This window comes from Protopterus annectens, chromosome 2.part0 (genome assembly GCF_019279795.1).
Source record: "Protopterus annectens isolate FY-2018-M chromosome 2.part0, PAN1.0, whole genome shotgun sequence".
NCBI lineage: Eukaryota > Metazoa > Chordata > Ceratodontiformes > Protopteridae > Protopterus > Protopterus annectens.
In genome coordinates this window covers 218,502,957-218,516,350 of record NC_056728.1, presented here as the reverse complement: position 1 = coordinate 218,516,350, position 13,394 = coordinate 218,502,957, and the positions used below count along the sequence as shown (strand labels likewise).

The 13,394-nt window shown below is 39.5% G+C and overlaps 1 protein-coding gene across 1 annotated transcript in view; it reads left to right on the top strand.

Moving 5' to 3' along the window:
- Positions 1-13,394, top strand: part of HSPD1 (heat shock protein family D (Hsp60) member 1) — a 194,488-nt gene that overhangs the window by 40,267 nt on the left and 140,827 nt on the right. The window contains exons 4-6 of the mRNA XM_044060304.1: positions 8,042-8,124; positions 10,000-10,095; positions 11,682-11,775. Coding sequence (XP_043916239.1) covers positions 8,042-8,124; positions 10,000-10,095; positions 11,682-11,775 — 273 coding nt within the window. The remainder of the gene's footprint in view (positions 1-8,041; positions 8,125-9,999; positions 10,096-11,681; positions 11,776-13,394) is intronic.

Below are 13,394 nucleotides of genomic sequence, written 5' to 3'. Positions count from 1 at the left end.
GCGTAGGGAATCGGGGTCCCTTGATCCTCTCGGTGAGGTACTTTTTGGGGTCTTTCTAGTTGTAGCAGGTGTCTGGTACGGTACATCCCAGATGGGGCATTGTATTCAATTATGGGCCTGATGAGTAGAGGGGCACAATGACCTCTAGTCAAATAGGATTTCTGCAGACCTCGTGCTTCTCGCTTAATGCTGCACATGAACAATTGTTTTTTAGTACCAGTAATGTTTTAGAAAAGTACAGGCCCCCTGGCTTGTTAAGCAGTCTTGTTTCCTGATCTTGTACATTTTCGTACCAGTACATTCTAACTCCACAACGTTCATAGGTTGGTACTAGGCTATCGGCCCTAGGGCCTATACAAGCCTAGCCATAACAATTCCCTGGCTATTTCTTCCCACACTATTTACTTCCCTGGACCCCTGTCTAGCAGGGCGACTGATGTGATCCCCGGGGTGAATTTCCTTTCTCCCATCCAATCATCAAGGTTCCTTTTGAAGAGTACCAAAGGGGCACTCTGCTTGACATGTATGGGCAATCTGTTTCAGTCTGGGGGGGGTCTCTGGGTCAGAAACCTATCCCTCCAGCATGTTTTGTTTTGTGATGACAAGGTTTAGATCCCTGGAGTGTGTGCCTCTGAGGGATTGGGATTTCTTAGTGTAGCATGTCCAACAGCTCTGGGTTTGACATGGCCTTGTATGTTAGGCAAAGATCGCCTCTGAGTAGACTATATGCGACAAGAGTATAGCTGGAGTTTTTTCTTGTAACTATCCATCCCAGTCTGGGAAGGTCAGAGCTTGCATACAGTGTGTTCTTTCTTGCTTTCAGAAACATGTCTATGTTGTTGTGTCTTTCGGCTTATCCCTGGTAGGGGTCGTCACAGTGGAACTTCAGTCCGCTAATGTTTGGTAGTGGATTTTTACGTGCAGTGTTACCAGCCCTGACGCACAACCTTCAACGAAGGCACGCTCATTCACGCATGCCTCCACACACAAGACTCTCTAGCTGAGAATCGAACGGGACAATGTTTTGCTGTGAGGTGACAACGCTACCACAGCACCGCTAACATCCTTAACTCCTTCAGCACTTTTACATTTAGTAATCTGTTAATACACTTGCAGCTTAATATTAGATTGCAGTTCTGAAACACTCAGAATTATAAGTAACTGATTTGCATAACTAGGCATCTATACTACATATCCAATATTAAGTCAAACATTTTTGTGAAGAAATTGTAAGTTTAATATGCATTTTGTAAAGAATAATCATGAGAGATGCATTTTTCTCTGACACTATTAAAGGTCTAGGTTGCTTTCTTATGGCTGTTTGGAGCATGCACACGATGTGCCCTTTCAGTTAACAACAACTGCCATAAAATACAAGTTCAGTGCTTATTTGTAATTTCATAAAACTGTTCCTTGCAGCTTCCTCTGGTACAGCAGAACATTGCAGGTTTTCCCTACATGCTCTGCTCAACAATTCTGTTTTTTGAAACCTTTTTTTCTTGCAGTTTCATACTCTGATAACCTTATCTTCATTTTGGTCTCTGATTTTGTATTTTTATCACTTCCTTTGAATATCTTTTTAAAGCTAACATTTTCCAGCCTTTTATTTGAGTTGATATACTCCAGTGTTTTGTTTTAACCAGCTCTGAGTAGATATTTCTTCCTATAGATTAATGGAGGTCCTGTTTTGCACCAAAGCTGGAGTTTTCACTGCTTTTCACTGAACAGCTGCAGAGTTTTTCTAGTCTGTGTTTTTTCTGACCTTTTGTAATTTGATTTTCTTTCAGGTTCTCTTAAATTGTTTTTTTTTTTTTTTTTTTTTTTTTTTGCTGTTATCAAGGTAGTGCACTTAGTTACAGAAAGTTGCCAAAAAAAGTAAATTCACTGGATTTTATTTCCTGAGCTCCTGTTTTCACAAAAGGAATGCTGAAATTTAAGCTTACTCAGTGTGCAGACTTAGAAGTCCATGTTGAGAAATCCTTTTTTAGGAAAACTGTAGAGAAGATGACATTTGTAATTCTGCAACATGGGAAAGTCTTAATTTGCCATACTGTTGTCCAGCACCACATTTTTTGGCCTGATTTGGTTAGTGAGAACAACAAGGGCAAACAGTTTTACTGAAAGAGGGTTCCTGTTCTGTGGGATTTGCAAAGCCATCATTAAGTAATAGCTTTGGAGTGATGTATTTTGATTTTTACTGTAATCAAATTGCCCTGCTTCTAGTCTTGGTAAGGGCTATGTGAAGAGTGTGTTCTTTCTACACCCATCCCCTGTTGGCCACAAGTACCCTGCAATTTATTGGTATACATAGTTTAATAATGGATCATGCTGCCTTTTTGAAGGGCAGACACACTGGACCCATCCTTTCTCCTGGGCTTTGAGGTGCACTGCTAAGCGTGACCCATGTGGCAGTTTTCTGGCAGGACCCAACCAACTGCTTTTCCCTGAGATGAGTGATATGGCATTTGTTTGCACTTTGTCAAGAACAAACAGGTAAAGAGTGAGCTGAGTCTTGGCATTGTGAACAACTTTAGATTTTTATACATGCTGGATGAGATGTGGTAGTAAAATTTCCGCCCTCTAAAATCTGAGGGTGGTTAGATGGCCTGATCTTAAATGCATAAGCTGTCTGTCTATAATAGATTGCATCACTGAGCATCGGCCTGCCGTAACAGATCTTTGTGTGTAAATGTCAAAAATGTATAAACTTTCTGGGATTGTAGATTGCTGGGCTTATTATTGAAAAACCCATCTACTATGCAGTTGTAGAGCTAGCTGTATTGTTTGAGACCTCTTTAAAAGTCTGAATGTTTTGAGCTCTTAACTTTATCTTGGTTTGGGTGATACCTGGAAAGAAATTAAACAATTGCAGAACCAAAATTCAGATAGTTACATATTTTCACATTCAAAGATGTGCTGTAGGTAAGTGTGCAAGGAAGTTGTCCACAAAGTATGTGTGCTGTCTTGAGCAACTGGCTGTCCTGCAGTGGGTTACCTCCCTTTTAGGATTATTTTCTCTCCTCTGCCCAGTGAGTGCCAGGAAGAATCTTTGCTTCACCATTACCTTGAATTGAGCTGGCAATGGGAGAATACGAAGATCACTACTACATGCAAGTCCCCCTGATAGTGGATTTTGAGAGTTGCTCTGTGGGTGCCTTGATCCTTTTATCTAGAACATACCCCAAATATTGTGGGAATGCTAATTGTCTTGCAGATAAACACATTTATCCCAGGATATACAGTTTGGGGATTTGATGCAACTATTTGGCTAAATTTCTAATTATAGTTGAGATTTTTACATTAAGAAATTGCAAATTATAGTCTGATAAACTTTACTTCATTGACAGTTTCACTTGTTGGTCTCCTTGTCCAAATATTAGGCTTTTGTTGAAACTCTATAAATATTCTGTATAACAGTTTGCACAACATGTAACATCTGGGATTCCTGAGTTTTTATTCTCCATGTGGTGTTTTTTGTGAAGTTACACATAATGTATGCATACTTTTTTTAAAAATTTTGTGTGATTATATAGTTGTAAACTGCTTTTCTTTATGGAACGCTTTAATTACTTTCTAATTATTAAATTCATTGAAGTTCTGGGAAAAGTGAGTATAACCTGTTGAATTGGCCTTCATATTGCAGTGGGGAGGTGGCAGCTGGGAGATGTTTTTATAATCCTGAAGTTTTTAGTAGATATCTCTTGTGGAGATTACAACAAAAGGCCTTTTAGTTGGCCTTGAAGTTTTATACACTGATTGCTTTGACATGCACACATACTGTCTTCAGTGTCATGTAGTCTTGCTGTGTGTAGCTTTTTTTTTTTTTTTTACTTTTTACTTGTAGCTGAAACCTGTAAAATTTGTTTCTCTTATATTTTGGAAAGCATTTTCTTTAATTTGACGGCTGTTGAACTAGTTTACAACCTATGTATATTGATTGCTTAACTCAGCGTAAAAAGTCTGTGTGTCAAAGCCTGTATCTGTCTCCTCTACATCCCTTAGATTAACTCAGCTTGGGGTGGGGGGGTCAGTAACTTTCAGAGACTTTTTTTCTGCTGTAGGTGTGTATAGAGATTGTCGAATGAATTCTATATGGTTTTGCGTTTTATTCAGTTTTCAGTGTGTGCTTTTATAATGCAAAAGTTGACTTCTCAAATTGTCGTGGGCATATGTATAGGTATGTAATGCGTATGCCCAATATGCTCGCCTATGTACACATTTATGTGTACATATAAGTATAATCATGTACAATACTGAGAATGAAAACTGGAACTCAAGCAACCAGCAAAATAAAATCAGAAACCTACCATGCGTTTTTAGAGTTTTAAAAAGGAAGATGGGAATAAATTCCCTCTCCCCAACCTGAGAACAAGTCAAACCAAGCAAATGGTAGAGTACAGTATTGGGCCTGTTTTTTTAATAGCAACTCACAAGCAACCAGAACCTAAAGTTATCCAGCATCTACCATGGTGCTGGTTAATGGAGTTACTGTAATAAAATTTGTGTCCATAAACCTGTACAAGACATAAAATGTAGGTGTAGCATACTCTAGGACATCTTTTAGGTTATTTACCAGTTATCCCTTTCCTTTGGTTACGAGACAGTCATGGCTGTCAGAATGGTCAATCCCAGCATATAATATAAAGGTTAAACTTTCAGTTACTGTTCCAAACATGGTGTTCTAGGTGAGAGTGAATGCTTTTTGGCTTGACATGAGATGTAAATAATATGCTGTGAATTTTTAGTCTTCATGTTTGTATGTAATATAATAAATGGGTACTTCGTATTTGTTTCTAGTTGCCAGTATTACGATGTATGTTTTAATGTGTACTTCTCCCTTTACCGAGCTTCTTAGGGTTGCAGTACGTTAAATTGAGGCTAATATTTACACAGTCATTTTGTATTGAATATGCTATGCTATTGCAGATTTGTAGACAACTTAAATTTCCTGGCTTTCCAGTGACTTGAGATAAAACGAGGATTATCCTCAGTTGACCCACATCTATCCCGATTTTCTTATTGGCATTTAAAAAATGTGCTCTGTCAGATATGCAAAAAGTTCTTTATTTGAAATGAAGTGGTGTTTTATTTGAAAGCATTACAAAATTTTTCCTTTCGCAAAATAATTTTAACATTGGCTCTGGGTAATGGCCTATGTGACACCCTGATCCCTGTATAAAAAATGGGGGTGGGGAAAGGTGTTTTTTGTTTAAAACCATTACAGTGCTGTCTTGATGTAAAGATGAGGTGGTGGTCTGTATAATTACCAAGTACAGCTGTTATTGCAAATAAAGTTAATGGTTCCAAGGGTGTAGATGTGCATCTGGTGGTGTCTGTTCTGCACAGAGGAAAACATACAGTTAGATATCTGGTTCAGCTACGTATATGTAATGGGAGGTGTCCCTGATGTAAGGTGTAAGTTGCCCCACTTGAATGGTGGGGCACATCAGTCTGACTCTTAATCTGTGGAGGGACCAAGCAATTGGATGAACCTGGTCCATTTTCTGAATAAAATCATGAAGAAAGCCACAAGGGGAATATCTCCAAAGTAACCCTGGTGACATGCTTTAAACTAGGATGGGGGAGTACAGTTGAAAGGGAAATTTAACTCTTAGAGGTGAGTTGCAATGCTGTTCCCTGTTTAGGGGAATAGTTAATGCTGAAACTAAATAGAACTAGGCAAAACTTTAGATTGAAAAGTGTCTCGGTCAGAAAAGCATACTTCCTAGTTTATCCAGTTTTTTACAAGCTTGTCTGGCCACTGTAGGTCTGTGCAACTTTGAAACAAGCCATTGGAAGCAGTGCGTTTGTCTGGTTTACATTTTCTCTGGAGAGAGAACAAATTTAGAAAACTACATTTCAAAAAGGTAACCTTTTCTTTTTATAGGCCTTTTGATTCGGGTCTCTTGACCGCAACCCATCACCAGATACCTGGAACGCTGTCTTCTTGAAAGAATCTTTATAAAAGCATTCCAGCAAACCTCCACATAAGACATGTTTGACAGTGGTGAGCCCCTTTTCACCCCCAAACTTGGGTGTACCTACTTTCAGTCAGCAGTAGAGAGAATGGAAAACTCCACTGGGTATTTCTCTGAGCAGCAGGCATTTGGAAAACTGTCACACAGATTCCAATGTCTGGCCTGTAAGACTTATAGAACCTGCACCTAGGGGAGCCAGCGCCATGTTTGGGAACATATTGTACAAGAACACAGGAGCCTGCTTAATGGAACCATTTTGAAGGTATGCTGTCCCTTAGTCAGAAAACTGTATTCCCTGATTTCAGAAGTGGTATATACACGAAGTATAATGTGCTTACATGATTTAAAGTAGGCTCTGTGATTGAAAATTTTGATACAGCATTGCCCCACCTAATCCAAAAGTAAATGGCTCACTAATTAGCAGTGTTCCGTAACTGTTAAGTGGTGGTCTTAAATTGGAGCTTGAATGGTGGTAGTAGTACTAGTCTTAAAGTGAAAACTAAAGTGAAAGGGCACTGAAATCCATGGAAACTTCTTTTCTTGACTGCATGAAAAATGGCATTCTGAAAAGAGGGCATGTATGGCTTGGAGCTATTGCAGTTACTTGGCTAGGTCAGGACTGTGATCAAATGGGTCATGGAGGCTGTTTGCATTGAGATTTTGTTCAGTTTCTTTCTGATTCTAAGTCAGACTTCTTCCTAGACCTTTGAGTGCTCCAGTATATCAAGTGCTGGGTGGCTTCTTCTCAGGGTGCCATATCTTTGCAAGTCATTTGGATGGTATTGCTAGCTTGTCAGCAACTAGTATAACTGGCATATTGCTTTCTTCGGTCTGCTCATTGATGGTCAAATCCACTGTTGCCATGGAGTATTCTTTACCAAGTTGGCCACAGTGGCCAAAGCCTAACAAGCTCCAAATGTGCTTTACTTGCATGACTGGCTCCTTGTGGCTAGTGTCAATATTTGCTAGTGACCTTGAGTTCTTGAAACTTTCCCTAGGAGTGACCATAAAGTGGGGAGAACTTCTCCAACTTTGCTGTGGACTGCTTTTTGACCCTATTGGGACACTTCTTTATCGGGCATTTCTGTTGGTCTTAATCATTTCTTTGCCTGGCTGAGGACACCATATAGGGTTTAAATTTAGATTTGCACTTCCCTGGAGGTTGATCCTCATATTTCATGATGCTACTTGTATGTTGGTGGACGCTTGATGCTGCAGTAGACTTGACTGTTCATCCCAGTATTCCTAGGCTTGTGGATTTTGTGATGTCGGACCACTTTTAGGCACTGGTCTTGCCTTATGTGGACCTCCATTCCAGCAGCTGAAAACAAAGTACTGTGGAGGCTTTGCTAGCAAAGTGGGAAGTTTCACCTTGCTTCACTGCTTGTGGTTCCATGTGCAGTGCTTGCTTGCAGACTGAAGCTGTTTCCAGAGCCCCCTTCAGGTTTGTCTTGTGGTATGTGAAAGCATGGAGTATGTAATTTCTTTGCATTTCTGCAGAGTGGTGGAGTGTGGTAGTAGGCAGTAAGGTGACACTTCTATCAGCAGTTCATATCCTGGATGAAATGCATGTCCCTACTTAACTGCTTTTTATTCTTCAGTAGTTGTGAATTTCGGAGCTTGGTTTGGCCTAGTCTTCAGGAGTAGTCATTTTGTCACTGGTACAGAGCTCGTATTCCCCCAAGTTTAGGTTAGAGTGTTGGAAGATGAGCTGCTAACAAAATTCCTCCTGTAGTCTTAGTTCAAATCAGTCTCTTGTTTTTACCTTGTCACTTGTAGCAAGTCTTTCAAATAGATGGTGCTCCTGGGTTGCCCTTGGAGAGATATTTAGTAAACCCACAGGACAGCTTTGCGTACATACTATTGAATAGTTTTAATCTTTTAAGATGTGGAGTGTTGTATTTGTTCCCTCAACATAAGGGAAATTTGTTTTGTACAGAAGTCTTGTATGTGTAATTTTTACTACTGATTTATAATAGGTAGACATATTTTTATGTAGCGGTTCACTTTTTGTGCTTGTCCGTGGCATGTTTTCAGAGTGACTTTAATGTTTTCTTTTTCAGGTGTGATGATGGCAGTAGATGCTGTCATTTCAGAATTAAAGAAACGGTCCAAGCCGGTCACTACACCAGAGGAGATTGCACAGGTACCTTCATCTTGCAGCAGTTTTCTTAATGTGTTGCATACACAGTGCATCTGTGTTTAACTTGACAGTCTGGTGATTTGACTTTGGCTAGGAAACTTGTCTGCATGTGAAAGCTGTAGCCTTTGGCTTGAAAGATGCTGATATGTATCTACATGATGCACTTTTCCTTAAATGTGGGATATGTTGCTTCCTAGTAGGTATTTCTGGCAATTGGCTTCCAAAAGCTAAGGATTTATAGGTACTTGGTAGGATTCACCAGCTCATCTATAAAGTAGCAGTTGCCATCACTGCCTTGCACTATACTTCAGCTAGTGTCATAATCAGCAGAACCTGGATTGTCTGTAGTTCAGCATTTTAAAAATGTTGCATGTGTAATTGCACAATATCGGAAATGTCAGAGGTTGAAATACTTTGGTTCCTGTGGAACTTTAAGCATAGAAGGCTAAAGATGAGACTACAGCAAGAGTAACTACTAGGGCACTGAAAGAGCCAGGCAGGAAGGATAGGTATCTGTGGTAGATGTAAGCTTTCCTATTTGTGTGTTTTTTTTTTTTGGGGGGGGGGCACACTAGCTTGTCTTTGCAAGCAATCCAAGACTTGTAGTTGCCTGGACATGTTGGCTTGGCTGTGGTGGCAGCTTTCCTTAGCTTGTGGGTGAATGAATTCACATACAGTAGTTCCTTACAGTAATGTGGGTGCCCATGTTTGTCACAAAGGGGCATAGTTAGGACCAAAAAAAAACACCAGATGGCTGTGCAGATGACTGCCTTCTGTACTCTTGCTTTCTTTTGGCTAGAAGTCTTGGAATTGATCACTTGTTTAGTCTTTCTGTGGAGAACAAATGTGCTGATTTGAGGACAGAGGCTGGTAGTAAACAGGCAGTGGGAGTGGGCGCTAAAAACGTACAAAGCCTTCCCTAGCGTGCATTGTCATATTACCTCCATATAACTTGGTCCTCTCTCTGAAAACTGAAGCCAACAGTTTCACCTCTTCTCTTCCTCCTCCACAAAATTCATTCTCGTTTGACCACTTTTGTGTAAGGAGCTCTTCCTTTTAGGTATTCTCCTTGGTCTTTCTCTATTTCTGTTTCATCTCATCCATTCTTTTTGCCAGCTGTTAATCCTCCTCTTCCTTTTTGTATAGAAAAATTTTCCTTATTGGTCATTTCCAAGATTTTCAATTTCTTTGTAACCCTTTCTCCCCTTTTCTGCTTCCTTGTATTACCGCCAGTATTGGAACTTGCATGTAAATGCCAAAACCTGCAGCATTACTTTCACTGAAGTGCATATTAAGTTAACTAACTGCACCCAGTCCTGTTATTAATATATTACTTTGCATATATGTAATGGGATGTTGGTGGGACAGTTGCAGTTATGTTAACTGTAAAGTCACACAATCGCTCACTTCTGGAGTTGTACTGTAAAAATTCAAAGTAGAGCTGGACTGTACAGTTTAGGTCCAGCTTGGCCTAGCTAAACCGTTCTGTTACCATAGTAATGTGTAGAATAAGCACAAGGTTAAGGTCAGCATGAGTGGACATGTGCTGGGAGTGCCTGCTTGTAGAGAACAGTAGTGCAGTCATTTAATACTAAACATTTTATAGTGTTTAACCAGAAGGGTAAAAGGTAGAGGGAAGGGACCCATGTGCACTTTTTAATTATTTTCAGAATGTGGTCTATTTCAGTGGATGAATAACAAGCAATATGTATGTAAAATATAAATATGTGCATGCATGTTAAATGTATAAGGAGGAGTAGGACACATTTCAGAATCTCTGAAGTAAAGGAATCCACTAAAGACTGGAGAGAGTGGGGATGTGATGAGTGTATAATTTGTATAGCCTTTGTTACTATATTTGCAGTTTTTTTCTTTCAGGTAGCAACAATCTCTGCTAATGGAGACAAAGAAATTGGCAACATCATATCTGATGCAATGAAGAAAGTTGGCCGTAAAGGTGTAATAACAGTTAAGGCAAGTACTGATGAGTTAACTGTGAATCTTGTACATCATACAGTAGGTGTAATTTGCATACATTACCAAAATGCAGCTTTACTCCGTTCTGTATACAGGCAAAGTAATGATGCATTGTCTTCTGGCTGGTGTCTGTTTAACATGGGAGTGGGGAGACATAAGCTGTGCAGCCTTTCAAAGTTCCTTGTGATAGTGTCTGGTTTCTGTGACTTCCTTTTACTTAAAAGGGAATGGTAATCCAAACAAGACTGTAATACAAGGTGTGGGTGGTGTGTGTTTTTTTTAGGATTTGTGAAGGCTTTGTGCAATCTTGGTAATCACATTTTGCAATGCATTAAAAAGCTAAGTTTCTTTATAGTGGTGTGTACAGTATATTCGCATGCACAGAATTAATCTCTGCCAGTAGAGTTGAACTGAAAAGGGCACTAGACAAGCAGTTTGCTACTGTAGTCCTGTTTTCAATGAATGATTTACTACTACTTTAAAATGTTCCACCACACACTAAGGGTTTGGAGAAGTAATCTTTGTATGTGGAATGATTAACCAAGCTTGAGTATTTATGTAAGTAGGAAACTCCAATAGACATAACCTCTTCAGGTATAATCAGTCAGATAAGTTAACAGCTAGCATATGCACATCATTTTGTATTGGTTACTGTCAAAGTGCAGCATAGTAGCATTTAGTAAAAAACTTGTTCCTACCTCCAATGCTATAAGTGGTACTCCTGTTTAGACAGCTGTGATAGAGACAGGGGTATTTATGTGAACAAATGTATTTGATCATGGGTCTGCCAAAGTCGGAAATACTGCTGACACAGAAAGCTGTCTTCTCTGCTCCCCAAGTGAATGCACTTCTTTTGAGGGTGCACTCCTTAGAGACAGACTCTTCCAGCCATCTAATATTGTCTGTTCATATTCATTTAATTGCAAAGTTTTTATGTAACATACAAGCTATTAAGACTTTAATCTTAAACTTGGATGATGGGCAACAAAACCATATTGAGAGGTCTAATGTAGCTGAAGAAATCAAATTGCTAGCTTTATCGTGTTTTGTATTTCTCTGAATAGCTGAACCAGCTAAGCAGCGCAGACAAAACTGCTTTAACCTAACTTCCCACAGCTGGATGAATACAGTGGTGCTGTGCAACTGGTTAATGATTGTATCAGTTTGTTTGACTGAATACTTGGTGTGTTTCATTGGGACTCTTAACTTAAGTTCTGGAATCTAATGAATGCATGTGCTGAACCGTTAACTGTTTGCATTGCATGTCTTTTTGTAATAGCGAAACATTTAAACGAGAGAGAGAGACTGATTTTGACAAAAGGCTGAGGGTGCAGCAACTAGAATTGAGACTTTCAGAGCTCCATTGGACAGATTGAGCTAAATTAGTCCTAGTTATGTAGGTAACTTTGTAAGATTGCTGGACTGCTGTAGTATTGAACTTTCCTTGTTACTGGAGTTGGAAAATTTATGTCTGGTCACTCTGTGCTACATGGTAGTTTTGCAAAAAATGCATCACTTTCTTTTTTTTGTACTTAACATTTTATTTTGTGTTTTTTTTTTTTTTGTTTTGTTTTTTTTTTCAGGATGGAAAAACACTTCATGATGAGCTTGAAATTATTGAAGGCATGAAATTTGACAGAGGGTACATTTCTCCTTACTTTATCAATACCTCCAAAGGTAAGCAAAGGAGTAAGTTTGTTTTTTGTGCCCTTACGGTAAATAAGACACTGATACCACCTGTTCAAATGTCAGTTTTAGGCATGGTTGCCAGACGTCCCTATTTGGGCGGGACTGTCTTGAGATCAGCAGCCTGGTCCAGAGTCGCACCCTGCCGGTTTAAATCCCGGGCAGCCTCCGCTTTGTGTTTTTTTTTTTTTTTTTTTGTATTGGGCCGTATACAGGCCAATCAAAAATAGCTAAACACGGAGCTTCTTGTGTTTTAATGCGGAAGTTCCGTGTTTAGCGTTTTTTTTGATTGGCCTGTATGCCGGTGTACGGGCCAATCAAAACAGAGCTACTTCGGTTTAATGCGGAACATCATTTTTTTTTCTTTTTTTAGTCCTTACCTGGCCAGTCGGAAATCTGGCAACCCTGGTTTGAGGTGAATGAAAACTAAAAGACAATCCACAGTATTCATGTCTAACAGCATAGCCTTGCAATACTCCTTGGTAGAGTAATTGTAAAGCAGCCTTCATCAGATGTAGATGCAGTTCAGTGCAGTGCCCTTTTCATGACTGACACAGAATCTAGGCTTGAAACAGTGTGTTAGGCTCAAATGCAACTTTTTCTTGTAGATTTCTCACAGCTCTGACTAGTTAAGAAAGATCAGTTCACACACGTTTGCTTAACAGAATGAATAGTATTCTTAAAAGCTGGCCATTGAAAACTGTAGTTAGACCACAAATGTAGAGCAGCTTTCCTTACCTTCCTGCACAGACTGGTGTAATTTGCAGTGATTAAGTTCTTGTATGGGCGGAGATGTGTATCCCAGTGGTGGTCTGCTGCTTTTTCTAGGAACATTCTTCGGATTGCCTTTCTTTTTGTGCATCTGAGTCTCTAGGTCCGAGAGGGTTCCTAAAAAGACTGTTTCTTTCAAATGTTTAAGCTTTACATACCCTATTTGCACCCATTTGTATTAACTAGTTCTTCACATGCCTACTGTAGTAGGCCCCTTTTAAAGGGACATCTGCCACTTTGCTCCTTTGTGTGTGTGTGTGTGTGTGTGTGTGTGTGTGTGTGTGTGTGTGTGTGTGTGTGTGTGTATTAATGCACATATGTACACACACATGGTTTTGTGTTCAGTTATGGATGTAAAGCTTGTGCATATATATTTAAATGCACAAATGTGTGTATACATAATGTGCAGTTTTCAGCTTTCATTTACTTCCTGAAATGGAGGTGTGGGAGGGAGTTATAGACCAGGACTGATGTCTATCTGTTTTCCAGGGTAGAGCACTGATCTCTGTAGTATGCATTTTGTATCTAGTTGCAAGTTTCCTTTTCTTACTGCAAAGCTTTGGCGATCTAAAAAAAAAAAAAAAAAAAATTGTTTTTGTATGAGGGATGTGCTTATATATTCTCTGCATAATAAGCTGTGGTGGTCCAAACTGTTTCCTTTTGTTTTTAGTGCTGGAATTTCCATCTAAGGTATTGGGAGTGATTTTGAAGTTGCTAGGAAACTATATCCCCAGGTTGGAGAGCCAAGTGGAAATGCTATTAACCCCCCATGCGCACACATTTGGGCAAAGTGGGAGCATATGCTACCCTAACCTTGTCAGTGTGGAGATTGTCCTGCT